The sequence below is a fragment of the Lineus longissimus genome, chromosome 9, assembly GCF_910592395.1.
Source record: "Lineus longissimus chromosome 9, tnLinLong1.2, whole genome shotgun sequence".
NCBI classification, from domain to species: domain Eukaryota; kingdom Metazoa; phylum Nemertea; class Pilidiophora; order Heteronemertea; family Lineidae; genus Lineus; species Lineus longissimus.
The window spans coordinates 17,121,252-17,146,795 of NC_088316.1; the positions used below are offsets into that span (position 1 = coordinate 17,121,252).

A 25,544-nucleotide genomic window follows, 5' to 3' on the forward strand; every position below is an offset into this window, starting at 1 on the left:
CTCTCTGGAAATGACAGTGTTTCTTCTTCATTGTCACAAATGTTGAATTGACTTGAAAAGATCAATGTCTGAACAGAAAGAAATATTTTACAGCACAATATTTAATTGCAATATGAAGCACATTCCCAATGTTTTATAAATCAGTTGAACAGCTAAATACAAATGCAGAATCTATTTGGCACACAGCGACTTAAAGCAGACACCAGGTTGATTGAACAATAAGTAGTCTTGAATAATATGTGTTGATTGTACAGAGGCATGTACATGAAAGCATTTTGTCAACAGATGTATCATGTGTGTATTCCTTTTCAGTTGGCTTAATTATCAAATAACCTATCCATGAGCACGGAATTTATTCTACCTGACAAAAAATCTTGCCTGATTGGAAAATAGCTGAACTATTTTCAAGAAAATCAAAAGTTTATAACCCACTGTTGAGCATTGAACCTCTAGCTTGTTTTGCGACAGCCAGCTTTATGCAGATACTGAGCGTAAGATGCAAATTCCTCATCACCAAACAGTTTCCAACGTTCCCCCATTAACTTGTCCATTCGGATTCTGAAATACATCTCTGGATCTTCAGCGTAATCGATGTCGAACAAAAGTTCATTTTCGACAACAGCGATCTCACTCAGCTGCTTTGATTCTGCCATTTCTAATAAAGCAGAGCTAGAAACTGCAACCTGACTCAAGAATTTCACTAGTAATGGACAATGAGACAACAGATGCATGAATGTCACACTTTGATCAAGGTTATCATCATATGGCATGAAACTCCACTCCGTCGCCAAATGTGCAAAAAGTTCAAGGCGTGTGCCATAGTGACGAGCAATAGCTTCAAACAAGTCATGAGTGACACGATTGCACATGCTGTCTAACACAACACTTTTGACTAGACTGTTTGTGACCAGATCACACGAATGGAGGGTCCGGCCTTGAAAAATATAATGAACGTTTAACCCTGGATATTTCGATGCAAGCTCTTCCCAATGAATACTACTGTGTTCATGAAACTCTTCATTCAGAGTAGCACCGTTGTTTACAAGGTACAGATTCCTTAATTTTTTGGAGCACAATTTATCAATGATCCCCGTATTAAGGGACTGCATTTCTGTCTTCAAGAAATGCAAGTTATCAAAGTATGTCAGCGTATGAATTGGTTCAGAAAAATCATATGCATGTGAAAATTCCAACACTTTCACTCTCTGCGCAACCGGGCAGTGCTGATCCTTCGAAAGACTGACAAAGAGTTCATTCATTCCAACGAATCTGTCTAATGCGAGATAATCTAATCCGAACAGTGAGATAGAGCGGAGGCACCTGCTCTGGTCAACAATTTTAGTCAAGATGTCTACATACTGGTGCAACACTTCAACTAGGTTGAAGCCGAAACAGATGGGATGATGCAGAGCAAGCGTTTTGAGATTACAGCACTGGTCAGAGACAGCTTCCAGGAGATGCAAACCATTGTCGTATAAATCATAATAATTCAGCACAATCTTACAGTGTTGGAAATATTTTCCATAGGTCTGAATGCACAGGCACAATTCTTGATGCCAAAGGAAGATCTGTCCTCGGTCAGCGATAGTTGTGTAGGTATTCTCGAAGAATGACCACGCATCGGGTGAAGTTAACTCATCCTCCCAACCCGGTAGGTATTTGACAACTTCTAGTTTATCCTTCCATGGCAGAAAGGAAAGAATGCGTGTTATGATGACAGACGGTAGGTTCACAAGGTTGATACTTTGCTCTGTCAGGTTCTCGTCAGAGGTGCCAGGACTTGAATGCCTAATGAGCTGGTCCAGGGCAAGGACAGTAAGCGAAGACTTTCGTTCCCCCATAGATGCTCGTTGTGAATCATCACGAAGACTTGAGTCTAGACCTCAGAGCATGTATCATTGCATCTGAAAGAAAAGAATCAATTACATTTTCACTTCATTCATACAGCATCGTTCGGGGCTCTGCGCTCTGGACTGGAGTGTGTTAGCGACAGTCACAGTGTAGTGACACTGACAGTGACTCACACTCACAGTGTCAGTCAGTGAGTGAGTGAAACCTGAAATGACAGTCACCAAGTCACTACAGTTACCAGTACAGTCAGTCTCAGTGTTTGAGGCTACTGTGCAGCAATAGGGTGGTTTCGCAGGCGCACGGATAGCGCGACGTGAACGTTTAGCTAGACGTAACCGTTTTATTTACTGCTGCGTCATTTCTACGGTTTCGCTGAGCACGAGAAAACGGTTACATTTAAGTCTAGGTGGCAACCCGACTTCATTATCTGTTTTTGCCTGCATGGATAGGCGATATCGACTACAAAAGCCAGTTATTTACAGCACAATATTCCTAATAACTATTACAGGTGCTGCTCAGGATGTACGACTTCTGTGTCAGTGAAAACTCGTCAAATTTGCTGTCCGTTTGCGTTTACGTGTATCGAGCCCGCTATCTGTCTTTTCCCTCCGTTTACGCGTAGGGACATTGCGTACGACGTCACGACACCGCAAGTAGTGATGACGTCACCGCTGCTAAGTGTTCACGTTACTCTATCCGTGCGCCTGCGAAACCAACCTACTAGTATGCAGTGCCCGGAGTGCACGAGTGGGTGACGTGTGTGCATGCATTCATCATCAATGACATCATCATCATCATCATCCGCACCACCATGGCATATTCCCCTGAATGCTAATTAGCGGGATTATCGGGCTAAACAATTACAATGGGATTAGCTAGGAAATAATATATATAGGGAGTTAAAAATTAGCATTCAAGGGGCCTATGTTTCAAGCTATACAGAGAATTTCTAATGGAAATGTACTAGTCTAATTCCTTCACGCATGTATAGCTTACGCACCCCTACCTAAAGCATGTAAAGGGGGGTGTACTGTAAAATTAAACGATGACGGTCGGTTCCTTTATGTCATACAGTCACCAGAGCATTCTCCAAGCGTCGTCAATGGTGACCATTGTCCTCAAATCTCACTCGACCTACTGTCTCTGCCACTGTTGGACAATGTCAGCGGGTGCATGTAAATTGGACATTTGGCCCGGCGCCCGTCACCAGAGGGCAGTTTTTACGAGCTGCGCATGCTCAGTTGAATGACCTTGAGTTGCTTCCGGTGTTCAGGAGAAGTGAAATTTCGGTAGAAAATGATTACAAAAATACCTCTTTTGGCCAGGAATGGCATAAATCTGTCGCGTAAGTTTGTGAAATAATGATCCCGCATTACTTTCGTTCTCCCAAATTGTTGAATTATTGCATTTCTAAACAGGAAAGGAACAGTATCTGGTTCTTTTCTGTTTCCAAAATTTTTAACGCAATGGCAATGCAATTGCAATGCATGCAGTGTGTGAATGCACGATCATGCACTATGTGACATGTAAACTTAGTAAAGCACATGAGAGGAATGTATTTTGTGTACAGGCAACACCAAAGCTGAATATTGAAAATAAATGTACGAAAAATACGTAATGATTTTTTTGGCAAACCAATCAAATTAGGGCTGTGAAAATGAAACACTTGTTTTTTATTTCAGGAACAGCCGTTCGGTGCATGGGAGGGTATGCAACTCCATCACACTGGAAGCCCGATCATGTGATTGATCAAGAGCACTGCAACACGATGAACCATCTTCCTGTCCCGTCTGGATCATGGCAAGAACATTACAACAAAAGAAATAGCAAGTGGAACATGCAGATTGCTTTGGCAACTGGGTTCTTAGTCGTTACTATTGGAGTTGTAAGTAACTTTAACTTACTTTAAGCAAAATTTTTCTAAATTTTACTGTCAGAACTCAGCTTGATTGGATATGAATGATATGAATTACGTGTTGGATATTGCTTCATGTGTGTCTTTCCTTGCATCATTTAAATTTGGTTGCTTGGTACATTTACTTTAAAAAATGATGAATGTACAATGTCTTGTTAATGTTATATATTTCTTTGCTTCAAGACCTGCATCATCCTGCTTTGCTCTTGTGTAAATACATGTTGTTCTTAAAAAGTATCGTATTTCAGCGATATTGTCATGTTGCTTCCCCCACGCCTAAGATTTTAAGAACTCCACCCTTGCTTTATATCCTTGCTTTATATCCTTGCTTTATATCCTTGCTTTATATCCTTGCTTTCTTTTAGATGCAAAAAATGAACTGTTTCATGTTCCATGATGTGCCGGATTATAAGAAGATAAAAATCGAGAATTATTGATGATGCATCCCCATTCATTCGATGCTTCGTTTTGGGTATTGTTGCTGTATGTCCAAACTCTGTTTTGCTTGGCAAATCCTACTTTCTTGATGTTATGTTGTGAAGTTTCTACAAAATGTAGCTTAGTTCTGTTAACTAACATTAGTGAATGACAAATCAGTGTTCTGGCTTATGACACCTGGGTGTGCAAGTTTGGTATTCTATGACTATTAATTGAAATTTGTACTAACTGAAAGAAACTATCATGAATGCATTTCCTCGCCTTTTACTCCTATCATATACCTCTTACAAACTTTGTTGTTGAAAGATCAATTAAAGATTGCTGTAGAAATGTACATGAAATCTGTTCAGTATCAAGACCTGCGCTCATTTGTATTCAAACCACAATCAAAATTGTGCTCAAGTTTGAGAAAACGCATAAACATCCAGAGTCGGGCTATATAAGTAGATTTGATGAAATCTTTTTTGTTGAAAAGTTACATCTCTGCCTGATATGAATAAATCATGCCAAAATGATCACATTATGCATCTCAAAAAAACATATACTGAAAAAAACAAAAAACATATTGAAACTAATCTTTCAATGTTTGTCTTCCAGATGCATCAACAAGGCTGTTTCTACATGCATGATGTACCAGACTACAAGAAAATAAAGATAGACAACTATTAACCACCATCCATTATAGGAAATCCATACTTGACAATACCATATCCAGGACAATAACCTGTGTGTGAAGACTGCAGGCTTCACTTTGTAAATACGACTAGATTTACCCAAATGTGTGAAACATGTGAATTGTAAAATCAAAGTGTTTTGTTGTAAATTAAAACATCTATCAGATATGTCTTTTTGAGGTAATTTTGCAGATTTGTGTCTTTGAAATACTGCAGAGGATTTTTATTCTGTCAAGTCCTTCAATAGATTTTGTCACTTGGTTGTTACTTTTCATGTTCACTTGGCACTTTTTCATCTCACCCAGACTCTAGATTACCGACACACTCTTTACTCGAGCTCAGAAAGATTCTGTAACGTTGCTCTAAATAGTTGTTTGTGTTTTAGAATAAAAAATTGGGTGATATTTACTTGATTGTTTTGTTTTCATGCTTCACCACAGGGCCCCCCAAGGGTTTTGTTACTGTGGGGCTCTAAGCCGTCTCAAACTATGGAAACTATAGATTACTGTTTACCAATTCAAATTGTCACAACCTACCCCTTTTCATAGAAAAGAAGTGCTAGAGATAATCAGCATTAGTCACTCAAGAGTGTCCCTAACACTGCATGTCTGAGGACAAATGGTCACAACCTGTCCTTGCATGCTTTGAGGATGCCATGCCCATGGCCCAATTACGGCAGGACAAATACCAACTGACTTAGTTAGTTGGGCTTTGTAGCCAGAACAGATGGAGGTCACTTTGGTGCATTTTTTGGTCACTGGTACCTCTGGGGAGGTGATTTTATGAGGGCAGAGAGGGGTCCGAGCAGGGAACCGGCATAATCCATGATTACTTTTTTTGCACGATCAACCCTAACCTTGTTCCTATCCTCAAATTTGAATACCATTAGGCCCTGCGTAGTGGCGCTGAGGCGGCCGCTGTGATCAAGAGAGTGGTCGAGTCACTCTATGTTATGACGGACCTAACAACCTCGTTTCCGTATTTTCCTTGATAGGGAGCTCTTCGTTAAAAGGGCTGGTGAGCGAGAAGACTCGGGTGCTGGTGGTGGTGGTGGTGGTGGGGGGGGGGGGGGTATATAGTTAGGATGATGCCATCAATCATGGCAGTTGACCGAAGTCGAAGAAGCAGTTGGCTAGCAGTGTCAATGATGGCGAGTAGTTGGTGGTTGGGAGGGGATATAGTTACATACTGCCGATAGATGTCAGCACCTCACGGTCTGTTTTGATATTTCACGTGTGACAGTTTTCTAATATAATTAAGGTTCGCTTAATGGCTTATGATGGGAATCAAAAGCAAACTAGCCACATTATCATTGATGTTATGATATTTTAAGTCATATGTGAGTGCCTTCCATATTATGCATTCTTCAAGATCAGATGTTTTTAACTTTGAAAATGGAAGTTCACAGCAAGCCCGACAAGAGCTGAAACCGTAGTGTTACAAACTGCCGATAGATGTCAGCACCTCACGGTCTGTTTTGACATGTTTGATAAGGCACGTGTGACAGTTTTCTAAATTAAAGGTTCGCTTGTGATTGGAATCAAAAGCAAACTGGCCACATTATCATTCATATAATGACATTTTAAGTGAGTGCCTTCCTTGTAATGTATTCTTTCAGATCAGATGTTTTTAACATGGGAAAATGAAAGTTGGTCACAGCAAACTTCACCACCTGACAAGCGCTAAACCGTAGTTTTACAAACTGTAGATAGATGTCAGCACCTCACGGTCTATTTTCATAAGGCACGTGTGACAGTTTTCTAATAAAATTAAGGTTAGCTTATGATGGGAATCAAAAGCAAACTAGCCACATTATCATTTATATTATGACATTTTAAGTCATATGTGAGTGCCTTCTATGTTATGTATTCTTTAAGATCAGATGTTTTTAACTTGGAAAATGAAAGTTGCCACCTGACAAGCGCCGAAACCGTAGTGTTACAAACTGCCGATAGATGTCAGCACCTCACGGTCTGTTTTGATAAGACACGTGTGACAGTTTTCTAATAAAATTATGTTACATAACATGGAAGGCACTCACATATGACTTAAAATGTCATAATATAAATGATAATGTGGCTAGTTTGCTTTTGATTCCCATCATAAGCCATTAAGCGAACCTTAATTATATTAGAAAACTGTCACACGTGAATTATCAAAACAGACCGTGAGGTGCTGACATCTATCGGCAGTTTGTAAAACTACGGTTTCGGTGCTTGTCAGGTGGTGAAGTTTGCTGTGACCAACTTTCATTTTCCAAGTTAAAAACATCTGATCTTAAAGAATACATAACATGAAAGGCACTCACATATGACTTAAAATGTCATAATATAAATGATAATGTGGCTAGTTTGCTTTTGATTCCCATCATAAGCTAACCTAGAAAACTGTCACACGTGCCTTATGAAAACAGACCGTGAGGTGCTGACATCTATCGGCAGTTTGTAAAACTATACATAACATGAAATGTCATAATATAAATGATAATGTGGCTAGTTTAAAGAATACATAACATGAAAGGCACTCACATATGACTTAAAATGTCATAATATAAATGATAATGTGGCTAGTTTGCTTTTGATTCCCATCATAAACTAACCTTAATTTTATTAGAAAACTGTCACACGTGCCTTGAAAACAGACCGTGAGGTGCTGACATCTATCGGCAGTTTGTAAAACTATACATAACATGAAATGTCATAATATAAATGATAATGTGGCTAGTTTAAAGAATACATAACATGAAAGGCACTCACATATGACTTAAAATGTCATAATATAAATGACAATGTGGCTAGTTTGATTTTGATTCCCATCATAAGCTAACCTTAATTTTATTAGAAAACTGTCACACGTGCCTTGAAAAAAACAGACCGTGAGGTGCTGACATCTATCGGCAGTTTGTAGAACTACGGTTTAGCGCTTGTCAGGCGGTGAAGTTTGCTTGTTTCCTAACCTTATGATTTTGTAAAACGACATCTACAGGACGAAAATTAAACCAAATTCATAATCTCGTGGAATATCGGAATCAACGAGATTTTGAATGGCGGCGAAGTTGATTGAAAAATTCCTGAATTAGGTTGCAAATCCTGAATTATTGACGCAACTGAATGATTATATGTTACAGAAACTGGTTGTCGCTCAAGCTTAATAACTCTGGATCGAGATGGTGAAGAAGAAAATCAAGGGTAGCAAGCGAGGGAAGAAGAAAGGTGTGTTTTTCGAAATGTTAACATTTTTAAATCTATGCTCGGACAGGCATCATTATTATCATTCTTATCGGTTGTCGGATGGGCTTTGTAAGGAAAAGCTGCCAGCCGAAAACAGGAGTTTCAAGATGTCATCTCTAGGAGTGCTGTCAAGCTACTCTGGCTGAGCATGCACATTGGTGGACAGCACACGCTTACAGTTTGACAGAATGTGTTGCTTGTGCTGGTCGAGGGCGAGGCCTTGTTGAATGTTGGGCTTGGCCCAAAGTTTGAATATCCAATGACGTTGGCGTGTCCAACGCTGATGGTACGTCATGTCAGAGTCATGAACATGATTGATGAAAGTCATGTATGAGGAACTGTCTAGGGAGAGGTGAAGACCTGTGTTCTTTTTGCTGTAGTATACCTATGGCTTTGGTGGTCTCCATTGAAATTACTGTACTCTCAGTCTCACTCTGGAAAGTTAATTGAGTCCTTTTTAAGTGGTAATAAACCTTCCCCCTATTCTCCCATTCCCCAAACGGGACATGCAGATCGCCTAATTAGAGTGGGTTACGTATGTTTTGATTATCGGACTCGAATGAGACCAATAGTTATAGGCCTATCTATATCTGTCTATTTGATATACCAGTAGAGCATTTTTGGAAACCCAGCTGCTCATCACTCTTATCTATTCAAGTTTTTATGGTTTGGTATTCTGGCTTGAATTTGTAGGTGAAGCATGGCAAGTTGAGGATGTGCAGATACACACAGGTTTGCCACCCAAGGTTGAAGGTCAGCTGAGATGCTACCTGAAGCTCTGCATCAATCAGATTTTGTGGATGATCCCAAACCCCCCAGACATTACCCACGTGAGAATGAAGTGGTGGGGTGAGGACAGTGATGGAGCCATTTTCAGGTATGATAGGTTACAAATTCAATGTCTTGTGGATGTGACAGAGTTTTCCTCCTTCTAGACAATGAAGTTCATAGTGTCACTGGGTTTTACTAGTGTTGTGTAACCTTTCTGGTGAAACGTAATAGAAACATAAATAAATAGGTCTTTGCCATAACCACATAAGCAAGTGGAGTTCTTGCTGGTCAATGTTATTGATTCCATATAATTTTTGTTATCTTTGTTTTCTACTTCAGACCTCATGATGTAAAAAAGGGAAGTAAAGCCGGCTGTCGAACTACAGCCCGGTACGCCATCCGATCAGGACCAAAGCAGTTTGCAGCATACCTAACTGGTATCCTTTTGTGAATTTACTTGAAATACTTTCAAATAAACTTAAATAAATTCACTCTGAACAATGAAAACCTAGAAATTTATGTTAGTTTTGTTGGTAGGCTTTGTCAGTCAGTCTATTTTGAGTAATTTCCTTGATAAGTTCCCAGACATGCGTGTTCTAATTCTTGAGGTGCTGAGTGGTCCAATGATGGTAGCTGTTGGAAAGTGTCAAGTTGATCAGATAGCCCTGATCTCCCCAACCAGGCCAATTAATGGGTGAGTCAATTTAATAGTCAGTGAGTGGGTTGGTCAGGATATGGCAAACCAACATCTTTCTGTTGTCGGCCTTACAGAAGTAGTCTTTGTGATTGTCGTGTGTTGATTTCTAACTCTAGGGCCCAATCTACTGATTAGGCCTTTGATGATCCTTATCATATCTGCAATGTAATTATTTGATTTCCAGTTACAAGGTGTCATTGTGTCTTCCTCTTTTTCAGATTTTTTGCAGTATTCTCATCAAGCGGTGAGAAGATAGCAGAGCTTCAGGTCTCAGTTGTCTTAGAGAGCCTAATGGGTACGTCAGTGAGTCTGAAAAACATTTAGATTCCTCAACTGTTCATTTTGCCAAAATTAATGAATAGCTTTGACAATAATTGTCAGATTTATTCCTTTAACACTGCTATGAATTCCTTAAACTTGTCATTTATTTCCAGCATCGTACGACAGTACCCAGTCTATCCCGACCACTGATATGAGTATAGACACCATGAGCAGCCACCAAGATATACAGCCTATCAACCCATCTAAGATGATCACGCCCATGGCCAGACCAGACTACAGCAGGACACATGGGGTAGAGGATCCCTTTATATCACCTAGACCTGGAACAAAGGTGGGACTCGTTGAGCTGAACAACATTCCTCCTTGCCTCCTCTTAACCTTCATTTGTACCCTGCCTCTGGTTGATTATTCCCATATATTGCTTGATTTAGCTTGAAGTTATTCAAATTATGAGCAGCAACATTCACTTACATTCCAAATTGGTAAAAAGATGCAATGTATATTGATTTGGATGAAAAATTTATGCATGTATGTAATCAGGATCATGCTATTAAGTATGAGTGAATATTTCAATGTTTTTTGGATTGAAACATATCGGCATGTTACTTTTACATCAAAAGTTGAATATTTTTCAGGCCAATGATGGCAAAGGTCTGAGAGGAGTTGATGCCATGTTCTATGACAGATCCCCAACCAGTGTTCCAGCGCAGCCAAGGCCGATCTACGAGTATCCAACCAAGGATGTGGGCCTCAGTCCACCAGCTGCCATGAGTACAATCAACCCTTCAGTACCTGGTAAATGGGCTCTGTTGTTTCCAAACTCGATCAGTCCTCACAAATGTTATTGTATTCTTTGTTGGAATTGTTGACTTTCAAAGTCAATGGTAGATATGCTAAACAGGAAGTCACTGACGCTGGTGCAGAAAAGTGGCCTCTAGCCAGCCGTACCATCTGAAGTCTCCATTTCCCACAACTCAAGTGCACTGAAAAAATGTCATCACTGCACAAATGTTGTTGTATTCCATGTTATTGTTTTCATAACTGTAAAACCTTGACTTTTTCTAGCATCGAAGCCATTTTCACTTGACATGAGGAACAAGCCGACGTCCGATATGCTATCAGCATTATTAGACAAGGGCACAAAGCTGAAGGAGGCAATGATCAAGTCAAGCATGGATACAAACTTGAAACCATCCCGGAGCAATCCTGATCTTAGCACCATCAGCAGTGTTGATTCAGATACGATTTTGGATGCTTCAAAAACGTCCAAGAGGTAAGATTGGCTATTGCATTACTCTTCATAATGAGTTGTGAACACAAATTGAGTTGCTAATGACATACGGTTACAATTGCCCAAATTGTAAAGGAAGATATGTGCCATTGGTGCAGCTGCCAAGGCCTTCCAGTCTTAAACCCAAACAGACTAGAACAGTGTCTTTCTTGGAACATTTTCTTGATCGATATTTGATGAATTGTTTCAGGAGGGGTTCCACTGGAGACCTTTTCAGGGAGATTTTGAAAGCAGACGGTGACAAGCAGACGACACATCTGGATTTGATGAAATCTTTTGATGATTCCGTGAACACCCATCAAAGAGCTGTTGACCTCGTGCTTGGGTCCCAGGTTGATACCAGGGATTATAAGGTACACTTTACTTTTTTTTTGGGGGGGGAGGTGTATCTCAAATATTGAATTTTCTGTCCTTGATGTAATATCAGTCTCATTTCAATGAAATTTTTGTCTCATTTATAGACAATGAGAGCTCTACTTGAAGGTGGAAGCCCCTCTTCATCCATTTCTGAAGACCCTGACCTGACGAGTGAAATGGGAGACCCTCTGCATGATGAGAGTATTCTGCAAGATCTTTTCTATACGAATGAGGTATTTATAGATCGCAAACTTGCTTTTCATCTGAGTCTAGAAGAAACTTGATGCCCTGGCTTGGTTCACAGAGTTGTACATGAACGATGTATGCATTGATGCATTTTCTACGATGCAACGAAATAAAATCAACAACCACTTTGTGTATTCGATGAAAAACCTCATTACAGCAAAGACAGAAAGAGACTAAGAAGTTTCAAGACAAATACTTTTCAGAGTTTTCAGTGTTTCATATTCATGGAAGAAATTGTACAAAAAGAAATGTAATCTCTTTTTTCCAGAAGGATGTTAGTTCTGATGATCTGTCCAGCAGTGAAGATGAGGTTATAGTAAGGCGGCACAGAAGAACACCATCTATTGATGAACCTGGAAATGTTGTAAGTTGAGATAATTGATAACATGGCATCACTTGGCCGGCGTATTTGAAACCTCGGAACAAACTGAAGGGCAGAGGCTCATGGGAAGCTAAATCCTAAATTGGTACATCCACAAAATTGAGAATGTTGTTGTCGAATTAAAGACTGTGTTGTTTCTTGGATTTTTCAGCGACCACCATCTAGACATTCTTCTCAATCCAGCCTGACATCACCTCACCTCGAAAAAACCGCATCGCCTGCTGGTCAGAGGAAGGAGGTAGATGACGATATGATGTCACAGACATCTGAGAGGTCGCGGGTATCGTTTGATATGACACCGTCAGATTCTGAAGAACACACGCCAAGAGTGCAGAAAAAAAAAGGTACAGATGGTTGTCTATCAGTCAGTATGATTAAGAAAGGAAGAGCATATGGTACTGATGAAGGAAGGCAGGGCAGAATAAGAGTGTTGAAAAAAGGCAAGGTGCTGCGTCCTGCTAAAACTCCTTCGCTGGAACACGTGTGACTAAAACGTTTGATATTGTTTCCAGGAAAGAAGCAGGCTGAAACTAAGACCGTGGAAGGCCTGAGTGTGGAGCGGCTGACCCTCCTTGGTCGGGCCAACAAGGCAAGAGTTGTCATTGAGAGCTTCAAGTTGAAGGAAGAAAAACTGACGTCTGCCTCACCGAGGAAGGCCAAAGGAAAACCACCAAAAGCATCCAAAAAGGCGAGGTAAGGGGCAGATTACTTTTATAGTTAAAATCATTTTCTGCAGGGCTATTTCAAAGCTCTGTTAGCATGTAGCAGTATCATTTAGTGATTTATATTCCAAAATTCCCTTGTTTGCAGCACCTACTTTGTAGAATACCAGTTCCCTGTGGTAGCGACGTCAAGAGATAAACACACATCGAATACCATGGCGACAGAGGTAATGAGGGTCGTCTCAAAGAAAGTCGCCGATGGAAGTAAGTAAAGTTTGTCTTTGAAGTATTTCATGTCATTTATTCAAATTTGTTTTGATTTCTTTGAAATTAGAAAAATGTGAGCGATATGAAAATCTTTTCAACATTGCAGAAACAACTACATTATCTATTCCAGCTGTTACGTTTGCTCACCGCTCAGTCTTCCCTGTACTCTTTGACGGATCGGCCATTGAGCAGTGGTGGAAGTCAGCTCTTGTTTTCAAGCTGTACTCCAGAACAGCCAGCCAGAAAGTGGTAAGTTTGAGTTGTACAGCATTGCTGGGACGTCTGCTACGAAACAATAAGCGTAGCTATAATTTCATTGTTTTGTTGGATATACTATTAAAGTGGATGGTATTGTACATGTAGCTACTCAATGTCAAATGAGGGATTAATATGACACTGATGGTAACATGGGTGATCGTGTTGTTGGTTCACATTGCTCAGAACAACTTCTGTGTGCAACTACAATTTCATCTCACTTTTTCTTTTTCACAGCCATCGCTGATAGGCACATGCTTGGTGTCGTTGAAGTCCATACTAAAATCTGACAACCTTTACGTGGATAAAAGTCTGTTGGTGAAAGATCGAACAGGGCAGACGTCGTCGGCAAGTTCATCGATCGAGAGCAGTCCAGGTGCTGATGTCGCTTCTATTGGAAGACTGAAGGTAAATAATAATCAAGCAAACGATATGTTCTTTCCATTTTGTCCATTTGATCTACCTTTTAGCATGACATGTGTCTAGAGAAAGTTATCATTTTTGCTCTTCGCGTGTAAATGAGTCTTAATCCTTTTCGTGCAGATATCAGTTGAATTGGCTTCTGATAGTAAAGATTTCGCCACCTGCCTGGCCAAGACCAGATTAGCCGAGATGAGGAACCCCAAGATTGTCGAGATCCCAAAGTCAAAGCCCAAGCCAAAGCTGCCACCTACTCCGCCCGGGAAATCTAAAGTTTCGGTTCAAGCTGGCCCGGTATCATCCAATATAACAGAAATGAAGCAGAGAACTCAGACTCAGGATCAGCAGCCAACACAGATTATCTACCAACAGAATATCATCGATGAGAGCAGTGAGGTTAGTAGTTCGAGGTTCAATGTTTGACTTTCAGAAAGATCACCGCTGTTTCGTGTATTCATTCCATATCCTTGAGCAAGACACCGGCCTCAAGTGCAGACGTATGTTTTGAGCGTATCTTCCCAAAGTTAGACTTCCGAAATTGTCCATAGTGCTAAATAACTTGATAAAATCTATTCATAACACATGATTTGTTACTAGGCTGTGACGCTGCATACCATTCTGATGATCCCAGATGCACGTAATGTGACTCTGCACGGAAGCCGCACACTGCAGCTCTCCAGTAACAAGAACCCAAAGCAAGCTCCACAGCCACTGACAGGTTGGCAGAAACGTGACATGTCGACGAGGAATATCTATGTCGTCTGCAGGATGTTCTGGTGTAGTGATAGCGTCCGCTCTAACATTGCCTGGGGAACATTCGAGCCGACCTTCGACTTTGTGCAGGTGAGTGTGAGCCTTCCTTGCCCGAGGCTTAATCCTGGGGCTAATAACAACATCAAGAATTTGGCTGCATTACTGGCCTTAGGTTCAGTTTACATGTAGGATTTCAAAGTAACATATTGGCTTGATGTCTTTTGATTATAGCTTCTGTAGGATGCATTTTGGGCTGGAGAAGCTTTGGTTTTGCCTTGACCTTTTTGATTAGAATGTTTACAGTGGTTTTATTTTCAATGTTTTCTCCAGGTGGCGCCTGTTTTAGTGACTCCGTCATTACTGGAGAGGATGAGGAATAACTTCATGGTGGTCGAGGTCTGGGACAAGAAAACTTCATCAGAAAGTGACAAAGTAATGTTGAAAAGATTTTTCCAAATGTTATTATTTGAGTCATACAGTGTATACTGCATAAATTCTAGTACTAGATACCTTCAAAAGAATCACTGACATTGAAGAAAGTGTTGTTGAACGTTTCAGAGGTTTCTATTGGCTTATAGTGTGGTGCAAGTAGTCCTCTCACATCCCCGAGTCAAAATTATCATAATAATATTAACATCATTCACTTTTCAGCTGATTGGAATTGTGAAGCTCTCCTTGCATCAGTTCTACATGTCATTTCGGGAGAGGAAGATAATGAACTCCTTGATGAAGTCACGGGTAAGCAATAATTTTAAATGTCATTTAAAGAGCATACCATTTCAAGTGAGAAGTATGTATGTAGTCACATGACATATTGCCTCACTTTGCCAAGCTTAGTTGGTGATGGCATACCAGACTGTAGTGTAGTCCCTTAGGCCATTTAACCTCATCTCACTAAAATACTTTGGCCAGAAAAGATTTTGTTACATGAAAGATTATACCATTGGTACAACAGTGCTGTCTGAATCGGTCAATCTGAGAGTGGGGCTGATAATGAAATGATAGTATCATCGCAATGATTGTAAACGTTACATTTAGGTGTTCTGTGTTTCAGTACCCTGTGATATCGGTGGACAACTACCTCCCTATTTTGGATCCCTTCACCGGTGTTCAGTTCGGACAGATTAAGGTGCTACTTGGCATGGGATCGGCTGAACAGGTATCAACGCTACAACGATTAAAACTTGATCCTGCTAATGCCATTTCTGTGTCTGAAAGACCAGGTCACTTCTTGGAGAGGAAAGACATGTCTAGAGATAGGAGCATGGCTGATTATCAACAGGATGACGGCATGGGTAGGAGACTTTGATAATAAAAGATAGTAATGTCATGAGCTTGTATGGCACATCTTCAGTTCAAAGCAGCTCTAAGCACTTCCTTTTCTCCGTAACTTTTAAGGGTTTTAGGGTTCCTCTTTTCAATGGCCATTATGTGATTATGTTTCCAAATTCAGTTACCGTACTAATCAGTAGGAATACCCTGAACGATGGACAGGCTAGAACTAGAACAAGAATTCTCTGCACAGCACTGTATGAAAGCTGTAAATCTTTGTTGTGACTTGTTACAGGATTGAAAAATAAGTCAAATTATTGGTTTGTTTTCGTTTCATTTCAGTCGAGCATTCGTTCGAGGTTGTAATAGAAGGTGTGCGGGAACTCCAGCTGCTCGACGATATGGTTTGGGGCGAGGCGGACATGTTCATCCAGTATCACTTCCCTGCTCAAGCACAAACAAAACAGCACGGTGGACCAGATATCCTCCATGGTTGGTTTCATTTGAAATTCATGGATGATCACTTACATGTATATAGCTCACAGCAAGTGTAAATCAGAAAGGTCTATACCTCAGTTCTCTGTAGGTCAAATAGGTCAGCCTTCAAGAGTTACTTTAAGACAAGATGAGTTTCACTCAATACAGCTTTAGCAGCAGCTGGTTGCACAACTTTGGCTCAGTTGATAAAGGGTTTGGTAAAATGAGAAACCTGGAGTCTGCCAGTCCCTCCCCCTCTTCTGGCTCTGAGATTTACCCTACAGTTTTCTCCTCATTTCAGCAATGCCAACTCTGAAGCCATACCGGACTGCCACCACCCTATGTGTACCTGACCCTGTCTTCCAGGATATCACCAGGCACCGTATCATCCTGCCCGCTGGCACACCCGCCCAAAGAGAAATCCTCACAGCTTGTGCTGGTGCTGGTGGCGGAGTGGGTGGAGTCCCGTTTGAAATCTGGTGCCGCTATTACTATCCTAATGTCAGGGATCAGGTTATAGCTAAGGCAAGTAGAATCTTCATAGATGATATATTTGCTTAGGGAATTGAGCCGAGACAATTTGTGCATGCCGCCATGGCTGCTCGCTTGTACATCCAGTACAACAGGCCAGGTCACAACAGCTGAATTATTCTGACCTTTGTTTATAATGCAGTATATTCTTCCAGGCGAGCCTTCCATTGGCCAAGTTATGTGCCATGATCACTATGCAGAAACAGGGCGAGACCAACATCCAGACATTCCCTCTTCCTCTCACCCCTGTCTCCCCTGAGGTGCAGTCATCCGAGGAAAAGGCTAAGGTAATACTCAGTCTTGATTATTTCTTACTCTTGAAGGGTATTTGTTCAATTTTTTTCTTAATTTTCTCGATTTCAAGTTTTAGTGTCAATGTACATCTAAGAAAAGTGTTTCTTTTCTCTCCTGCAGATGGGCAACTCGGGCCTCCTTGACGTCACGATCAATTACAAGACTTCATCCCACCAAGTGAAGACAGATGCCAGTCAGATGGCTGCCACAAGGAATCTGTCTGGATCACAAGTCTGTCTCTCGCTCGGTATTATCAGAGCCTCTGGACTGAAGGTAATGTTCTCTTTAAATCCCTCCTGCTGAAAAGTGGAGGGCAAAGAGTCATTTTGGGATGCTCGAAAATTGCTCAGTGACATTTTGACATGGCCTATTTTTAATGGGCGAGTGGGACAGATACCCCCTTTTCTCTATCAGTCTATATCAGTCTTTGCAACTGTCTGACATTAGCAGCAATGCTGTCAAATCAAAGTCGCAATAATCATGTAAAATGCCCACCCTTACATATTCTAGGCTGCAGCAGAGATGCATGCCCGCCTCAACTCAGGGATGCAGTATCCAGCCGAAGTTGGTGTCAACACCTACATCAGGATCAAGATGTCTTTCCTCTCCAAGGAAGATGAGCGCCTAACCCGAACCATTGCGAGGACTTTCTCCCCCGAGTTCTCCTGCTACATGGACTTCCCCTGCCCTCTGCTGTGGACAGAAGCTGGTACTGATGCGCTGTGCCTGGCTGAGATACTAGAGACTGCCGAGGTGACACTGGAGGTCTGGCATCAGGTCCCGGGCACCAACCCAGATGTTGACCGAGAGTACGTCAACACCGGCTCATCAGAAGTCCAGGGCAGAAAACTTGTCTCAACAGTTGGAGATGTTTTACTAGGGACTACTACTGTGCCCCTCAGGGGTGTCTTGGCTCACAAGACTGGTGTAAAAGGCTGGTTTGCCATCAAGCTGCAGAATCTTGGGTGGGGTGTTGAATCTGACCTAGACGAGGACATAAAATCATCCCGAGGTGGCAAAGGTCTGGAGAGAATTGTTGGAGGTCTGGAGCTTGCCGTCAAGTTTGCTCACCACGATGATAGGGAGAGAGTGTTGCATGCTGGGAGGAGCGTCGGGTGGAGTCCTGAACAGGATTATGAGGAGGAGGAATGGGAGAGTGCGGGTAGGTACAGCTGCTGGCATTGAATATCACTCTCAAACAGAATTTCATGTTGTGGATAGCAGTTTACATAAGATACCCAGATGGAATCACAAAGGTGTCCCTGAGAAAGGTTTCACTCTATATCACTTTTTATTTTTAGATGATTCATTGAGTCACCACCACCAAGTAACCGTAGTGATCGACCTTGCCTGCTTCCCCGTTGCCAATGCCCTCATCACCGGACAGACAAGTTTGGATTCTGCGGCCAAATGTTACATCAGATACAAGTTTTATGACAAAGCGGCTGTGTGCTCCAAGGTGCTGCCAGTTGAGGCCAACAATCAGAACTACATCATGGCCGATCTTCGACACAAGAAGGTCGCTTATATTCAAGCCACTGCTCCATTCTCCTGGTAAGCATTTACTTCTGTCCAAGTTTGCATGAAACGTAGTAATGGGGTTTTTAATCCTTTAAGCTGAACTACAGTAAACACACTAAGATCTACTTGATATTGGCAGTGCAGTGGATACAAATGGTCAAATTTGATAGAAAATGTGGTTTCTCTTTAACCAACATCTTACAGGTATCTGAGAGAAGAGCTATTAGAGGTTCAGGTTTGGGTGACGTACAGCCACGACACTGACCAGAAGAGACCTCGCCACCGGGACAAGCTGATTGGATCCGCCTACATTGAACTGAGTAGTCTCGCTCAGCGCAGAAGGAAACAACATAGAATAAGGTTGGTGGCATTGTTTGTTATTTCTAGAATGTTTTGTTTGTTCTTCTTGGTCCGCAACTAAACTCTGTTCTTCTAAAAAGAGGCCACATAGCGACGTCATTCAGGCATCTATCATGTCCAGTTTGAGATAATATATCATAATAGTGCTGTTGAGAGTAAAAACAAAAGTCTAGGCCCCGTTGTCTTTCATGTTTGTTTCTCATCACAGTGGTGTGTTCCCATTGTTCAAGCCGGGCGCGTCCAGTCTTGGAGGAGCATTCGTTAGAGCTCATATCACTCTCCAGCCACAGTTTGGAACCATGCAGAAGGTAGAGATTTCCTTTTTTTGATTGATTCACTGTTGACTCCAGAACGATTATAGAATTTCAGTTCCAGTTTTCAAAAGAGCATATGTATTTTGGCGTTAACTTTTGACTTGGCATTGCCTCCTTCAGTTCAACCCATTAGACTTAACAGCAAAGTTAATGTCAAATGCTAGTCACTAACAAATCTTAAACAACAAAGCCCTAACGTATTTAGCTTGTGCATGCTCACTTTAAATTCAATCTTTGATTTTGCGCTCTTCAAGGATGTATCTGAGGAGAACATTGACTTTGATGAGCTGATGGACTCTGAGGATGAGGTCCGGGTATTTGGCAAACGCCACAAGACGCCCAAGAAGATCACCAAGGATTCCAAACCACTGCTGCCGGATGCTGACACGTTCCCTGTTCATATCTCCGTTGAGAGGGCCATGCATCTTGCTCATGTCCCCGATAAGAGAGGGTACGTTTTTTTTGCAAAATTGAAAGAAAGGAACCTCTTTTGATTACTACATAGAAGAGCACCTTACATTTGTAATATATTCGTTTGAAATTCTATGCAGAAATAGAGTTGTTACTTTTCAGTATTATCTGACATTTCTTCTCCAGTTGTGGTATGATCGAACCCAGTGCCTATGTCTCGTACCAAACAGCTGAGAGCCATGATCCAGCTCACACAGACATCGTCAGCAGCCATGACTCACCGATGTGGAATCACGAACATGACACACGCTTGACTAAAGAATTGCTGCAACAAAATGATAAGGTTAGCTTGCACTGTTATCCACTTATGGAGTTTTGGACTCAACTTCTAATGGCAGCTGTTACAAGTCAGAAATGTAAACGCTAAAGGCAAACAGATTGAGTCTCAGTTTCATAATCTGCCCTGAGTTTACAATGTAAGACATTCACAGCACACTATCTTTTTATCTTCTTTCAGAATCTGGTATTCAAAGTTTGGCACAAGACTGTTTCCGGATCATCAACACCTGGTAAGATGTTTATAATGCTTCGAATGACATTTGTGACTACTGAACAGGACCAATGGTATGTCTGCTCTAAATTTCAGAAATTTGAATATTAATTAAAAACCCTATTAAATCATCAACGATCTCAAGCAAGTGGTATCAGCATCTTTAAATTTGTGAATTGCTAACTTTGCACCTTTTTTCCTAGATAAATCATCTGACCGTGTTATAGGTTTTGTCTCGGTTGATCTCGGCCCGATGTCGATAGGTCTCCGTCAGATCTGTGGATGGTACAACATCATGGACTTCAATGGGCAGTGTCAAGGTCAGATCAAGGTGAGTTAACGATGTGCATTTGACTCTGTAAATTACTTTTATAATGTTTCAGTGTGTTTCCCTCCAATTTAGAATGAACATTTTTATTTCTTTTAATTGTCATTTTTCACCCTGCAGGTTGGTGTAATTCCTGGAGAAGATCTTTCTAGTGTAGGTGTGAAGACAGCTTCATCACCATCAAAGGTAAATAAAATTAGTCCTCTTTAATAATTCAAATATTTTTCCTACTGAAACCTGCTTTTGTGGTCAGAGTTGTAATCTAGTTCAGATTTTATATCTCAATTGGTGTATAATGCCAACTTCTGCCTTTCAGACGTCTACAGGTCCTGCACGTTTCCTTACATCTGGTGCCTACCCAACATTCCCTAGCCATATCTCCCAGCATATGGACCAGCGTGTTGCCTTGGATCCTTCAGGGTTGCAGGCCCAGCCTCCCGTACCTAAACACTGGCAGCTTCCTTTCTCCACATCCCTTGACATCGGGGAAACTTCAAGGTCAATGCTCTTTAGGAATCTAAGGTAAGCTGTATCTGTCTGTTTGATGTAACAACGAAAAAAGTATGAATATTCAATTGGGATTCTCCTCTAACACCATATCTAGTGGAATAGGTTCATCACCTCAGACGATATGAGACTGGCAGTAATACCTTCATCCTTTCACTTCAGGTCAAATATCGAAGAACTGGATCAGATCAACAAAAAATTTACCAAACGTTATACGCAGGAAGAAGGACCAGAAGCAGAAGAACCAGTCCTAAAGACTGTTTCAGAGAGAGGCAGTGGATCATTAGCATTAGGATTTGACCTGTTGGAGCCAGAAGGGGTTGACACCCCCGATTCTGCGTCGGATGAATTCAGTGAATCGCTTCAGCGTGCCCGTCTCTTGTTGAGAGGTCTCAACGGATCACCACCTAGTGGCATTCAGAGGAGTGAGGAGCCAAGACCAAGGGAGACACCTGTCCGAGGAAATTCGTGGACAACAGGTGTGCCTGTCGTGACTGCTATGCCTCAGAGTGAAGAAAAGTCTGAACGGATACACGGCTTAGATATTGACATTGATTCCTTTTCTCCTGTTTTGCCGTCACGTCGTGATGCCTCGGTTCATGATTTACCCGAGGAGAGGACGGACGATATTCATGAAATATTCCAAGCAAGACAGCACCATCTTGGGGCTGAGTCATCAGACGATGCCTCTGAAGCAGAAGATGACTACATTACGCGCCAGTTTCAGCGATATGAAGAGGAGGGGGATGAGGAGGAGGTTGATGATGCAAGTGTTGTGGCACCGAGACCGTTAAACAACATTTCCTGTTTTAATTTCAAGAACGCTTTTGATGACACAGTACTTTCACAAAGGAGCGATATGGACAATAGCCGCAATCAGGACCATGATATGTTTTCTCAAAAGCCGGGTGTGATTCTCGAGCCTCGGGAATACCAACCAAATGATCCTGGTGTTGTGTCAGAGGGAAGTGGGGTCAGTCTAGAGGGCAGAGGTCAGGGACGCAGGTTAGAATACCAGCGTCAACAATCTGAGGATGATGTGGATGGGGATTTGGGGCCCTTTGACGATGTTGACCGGATGACAGATGTCACCCAAGAATCTCAAGTTGTTGGAACCTTATCTGGTAATGTCGATCTCCCACCTGTTTCAATATCAGGGGTTGATCATCTTGCAGAGTCGGATGTTGATAGAAGTGTGGAAGAGGATGAGACAGCAGATGTGGGTAGGGGTGTTGCCAGTGGTGATGAGGAAGCAGACGGTAGCGAGGAGGAACACGTTGAACCAGTTCATCAGGTAGACGACAGAGGTGAAGCAGACGACATTGTAGAAGACGAAGCAGAAGAAATAAGGGAGGAAATTCAGGTATGTTTATAACCCAAGAAATTTGAATATCTTTAGGAATTGTTATGGACATCAGTGGCATATTAGTTTGTGCCAAGGTTTTGGATCAACTTGAAGTAGATATCATAGATTCTGGAAAGTAAACAAGTGCATACCAGTCCTGTTGCCATGTTGCCATGCACATTGTTTGAGAAGGTGCCACCTGCTCACCATTTTAGATACATGTCTTTTAGAGTTATTGTTGTAATTCAGGTATCTGTGGCTGATTCAGATGAAGAATCTTCCACACCAAGGCCACATACAATTCAAGTCGAAGCTGAAATTCATGGGCCGGCACCAGTGGAGGAACACCAATCTGCCAAATCTGCATCCAACTCCAGCTTAACTTCCAGCACTTCATCCTCAAGTTCTAGTAGTAGTTCAAGTTCATCCAAATCCAGTAAATCGTCAGAAAGTCACAAGACGGACGAGTCTGGCAAATATTGGAGCAGCTCCAAGACTGACAAGAAGATTCGAGATGAGAATAGTACCGATGAGGAGGAAAGACTGGATCAGGAGAATGTACCGCCGGCCGATGTTGAGTCTTCCAAAGATCTGTATCCTTTTTGCAATAAGATTTCGATACTTACTGTAAATTTTGAAATAGTTGCATCACTTCAATGTTCATGAAAACATGTAGTTCTTCATTTTACAGTACTCGCCTGGTTTTCTCTCAAAAAGCATCTTGCTTCCTTGACTCTTGCATCAGCCCCAGCAAACAGAGTGCTGCCCCTGCATTCTTTCTCCCACCTAAAGATCTAGAGGAGTCAATGAGGGCACTCAGAATGGTCACAGCACTCAAGCCTAAAGACAAGGTATAAATACACCACCTTCCTCTGCTCTCCCTTGTTGCTCCATTCTCCATTCTGTCATTTTGAAATAATTCTTGTCTAAATCCAGTCATTTGTTTTCCAGCTCGATGAAGAGAGGAGCCAACTGAAAGCAGCAGCGGCCAAGGAACATGTCGAGAAATTAGGTGTCGCCAGCCCTCGAACACAACAGATCCTGTCTGCAAGGTCACGACCCTTACCGTCTGCTGATGAAGCGAAACGAATCGCTAAAATATTCGCTGCACGTTTCTCAAACAAGGATTAGTTGAAGACGAACATATAAGGGTGCATGTCAATCAAATGAATATACGTGTATGATACAGGCCACAACTCTTTGGCCCAGATCTTTTCTCAAACAAATTATAGGGGGTGAAATGCAGTCCTTCTCACCCTTCAGTATCATGATTCTGCTGGTCTGCTGTAGCCCATATCAGGTATATTAATATGAATCATTGCCATGAACATGAACTGACTGGGGAAAATATGCGCCTTAATCCAGACACATTTAGGTATGTTTTGTGTAAATAACGTTCTGTAATATAAGATGTAGTTTTGATTAAAATGTAGAGCTGGTCTCCTAAAAATCTTACAACTGGTTGTTAAGAGATAAGTATTATTATGAAATGAAATAATCTACTCATTGTTATCAGAGGCAGGACTCTGAATTAAGATGTCCATAAAACATTCCAGATTTGATAGAGGATGGGAATGTCCGGAACACTACTACTGCAAGGGCCTACCCTTTTGGTGTCCTTCGTCAAGAGTTCAGAGGCAAAGGACACTGAACACCGTTACGAGTAATGTACATGTATTTTTGCTAAATGCTGTGTAATGTAAATCTTGTCTTAGGCTGGTGTAAGATTCATAGTCTAGTGTATACTCAGCCGATGCATTTTGTAACAGAGTGGCTTTTGTACCACAGACAGTGCATAAAATTGTACATGTAACCCATTTCGACAATAAAAAAAAATGAAATAGATACATTGACTGCTCTTTATTCTATAATTGGGTTGCTGTTCTTCCTCTACAGGGTACAAGAGTTTTAAGATAATTTCTGAACATATCCTAGTCCGGGTTGGCTCTGTCAATTTTTTCCTCCTAGCCACTTTTAAGCCAAGTGGCTGTCACTTTTAGCCATATTGAGTCAGCTCTAGCCATTGCCGATCGTTTGTCCATCTTGGGGCCGACCCAGCCCACAGTAACATGTGCGCGCCAACCCTGCTAGTGACAGGTGACCTTGCCTCATCGGGGATTCCAATACCCTCTTGTCCCAAAGGATTCTATATAATGAAACTGTCACAGCCAGATTTAACATGGTGTGGCAACTCCACCATCTTCCCAAACTACCTGTCACACGTGCCTTATCAAACATATGTCAAAACAGACCGTGAGGTGCTGACATCTATCGGCAGTTTGTAACACTACGGTTTCAGCGCTTGTCAGGCGGTGAAGTTCTCATTTTCCAAGTTAAAAACATCTGATCTTAAAGAATACATAACATAGAAGGCACTCACATATGACTTAAAATGTCATTATAAATGATAATGTGGCTAGTTTGCTTTTGATTCCAATCATAGGCTAACCTTAATTTTATTAGAAAACTGTCACACGTGCCTTATGAAAATAGACCGTGAGGTGCTGATATCTATCGGCAGTTTGTTAAACTACGGTTTAGCGCTTGTCAGGCGGTGAAGTTTGCTGTGACCAACTTTCATTTTCCCAAGTTAAAAACATCTGAGGTAAAAGAATACATAACATAGAAGGCACTCACATATGACTTAAAATGTCATAATATAAATGATAATGTGGCTAGTTTGCTTTTGATTCCTATCATAAGCCATTGAGCGAACCTGTAGTGTAGCTCACATAACTATTGATTCGACCAGGCCGAATCAGTCCTGGCTGCTCCACCGTGTTGACAACATGATGAGAGTGATGAGACAGTCACAGCCAGGCCGCATCAATCTTCGCCGCACTGCCTAGTTGTTAATATGGCGAGAGAGATGAGACAATCACAGCCAGGCCAAATCAGTCTCGGCTGCTCTGCCTAGTTGTCTACATGGTGAAAGAGATGAGAGACAGTCACAGCCAGGCCAAATCAGTCTTGGCTGCTCTGCCAAGTTGTCTATATGGTGAGAGAGATGAGACAGTCACAGCCAGGCCAAATCAGTCTTGGCTGCTCTGCCAAGTTGTCAACATGGTGAAAGAGATGAGGCAGTCACAGCCAGGCCGAATCAGTCCTGGCTGCTCCACCGTGTTGACAACATGATGAGAGAG

At 41.7% G+C, this 25,544-nt stretch overlaps 2 protein-coding genes across 3 annotated transcripts; one reads left to right on the top strand and one right to left on the bottom strand.

Moving 5' to 3' along the window:
* Nucleotides 1-83: 83 nt before the first annotated feature.
* On the bottom strand, nt 84-3,039 carry LOC135493489 (uncharacterized). Of its 2 annotated transcripts, none has more exons than XM_064780856.1 (2): nt 2,930-3,039; nt 84-1,904 (listed from the first exon to the last, which is right to left on the bottom strand). In XM_064780856.1, exon 2 carries the CDS (start codon nt 1,839-1,841, stop codon nt 450-452), a length of 1,392 nt encoding a protein of 463 aa, XP_064636926.1. In that variant the 5' UTR covers nt 1,842-1,904; nt 2,930-3,039; the 3' UTR covers nt 84-449. The 2 variants fall into 2 exon arrangements, with proteins under 2 accessions (XP_064636926.1, XP_064636924.1); XM_064780854.1 differs by having other exon boundaries at nt 2,858-3,039.
* A 4,892-nt stretch (nt 3,040-7,931) lies between these two features.
* On the top strand, nt 7,932-24,219 carry LOC135494088 (C2 domain-containing protein 3-like). Its single transcript, XM_064781839.1, has 39 exons — nt 7,932-8,090; nt 8,802-8,985; nt 9,219-9,316; nt 9,465-9,573; nt 9,795-9,871; nt 10,011-10,189; nt 10,494-10,653; nt 10,924-11,131; nt 11,340-11,502; nt 11,611-11,739; nt 12,021-12,116; nt 12,286-12,478; nt 12,647-12,827; nt 12,945-13,060; nt 13,194-13,312; nt 13,556-13,726; nt 13,862-14,134; nt 14,336-14,581; nt 14,822-14,923; nt 15,143-15,229; nt 15,546-15,786; nt 16,106-16,255; nt 16,542-16,765; nt 16,927-17,058; nt 17,186-17,338; nt 17,576-18,227; nt 18,367-18,619; nt 18,791-18,946; nt 19,155-19,254; nt 19,515-19,711; nt 19,858-20,014; nt 20,189-20,240; nt 20,425-20,552; nt 20,670-20,735; nt 20,866-21,071; nt 21,219-22,419; nt 22,651-22,994; nt 23,147-23,252; nt 23,338-24,219. The coding sequence occupies exons 1-39, from the start codon at nt 8,045-8,047 to the stop codon at nt 23,530-23,532; spliced, it is 7,650 nt and encodes a 2,549-aa protein (XP_064637909.1). The 5' UTR covers nt 7,932-8,044; the 3' UTR covers nt 23,533-24,219.
* The last annotated feature ends 1,325 nt before the right edge of the window (nt 24,220-25,544 follow it).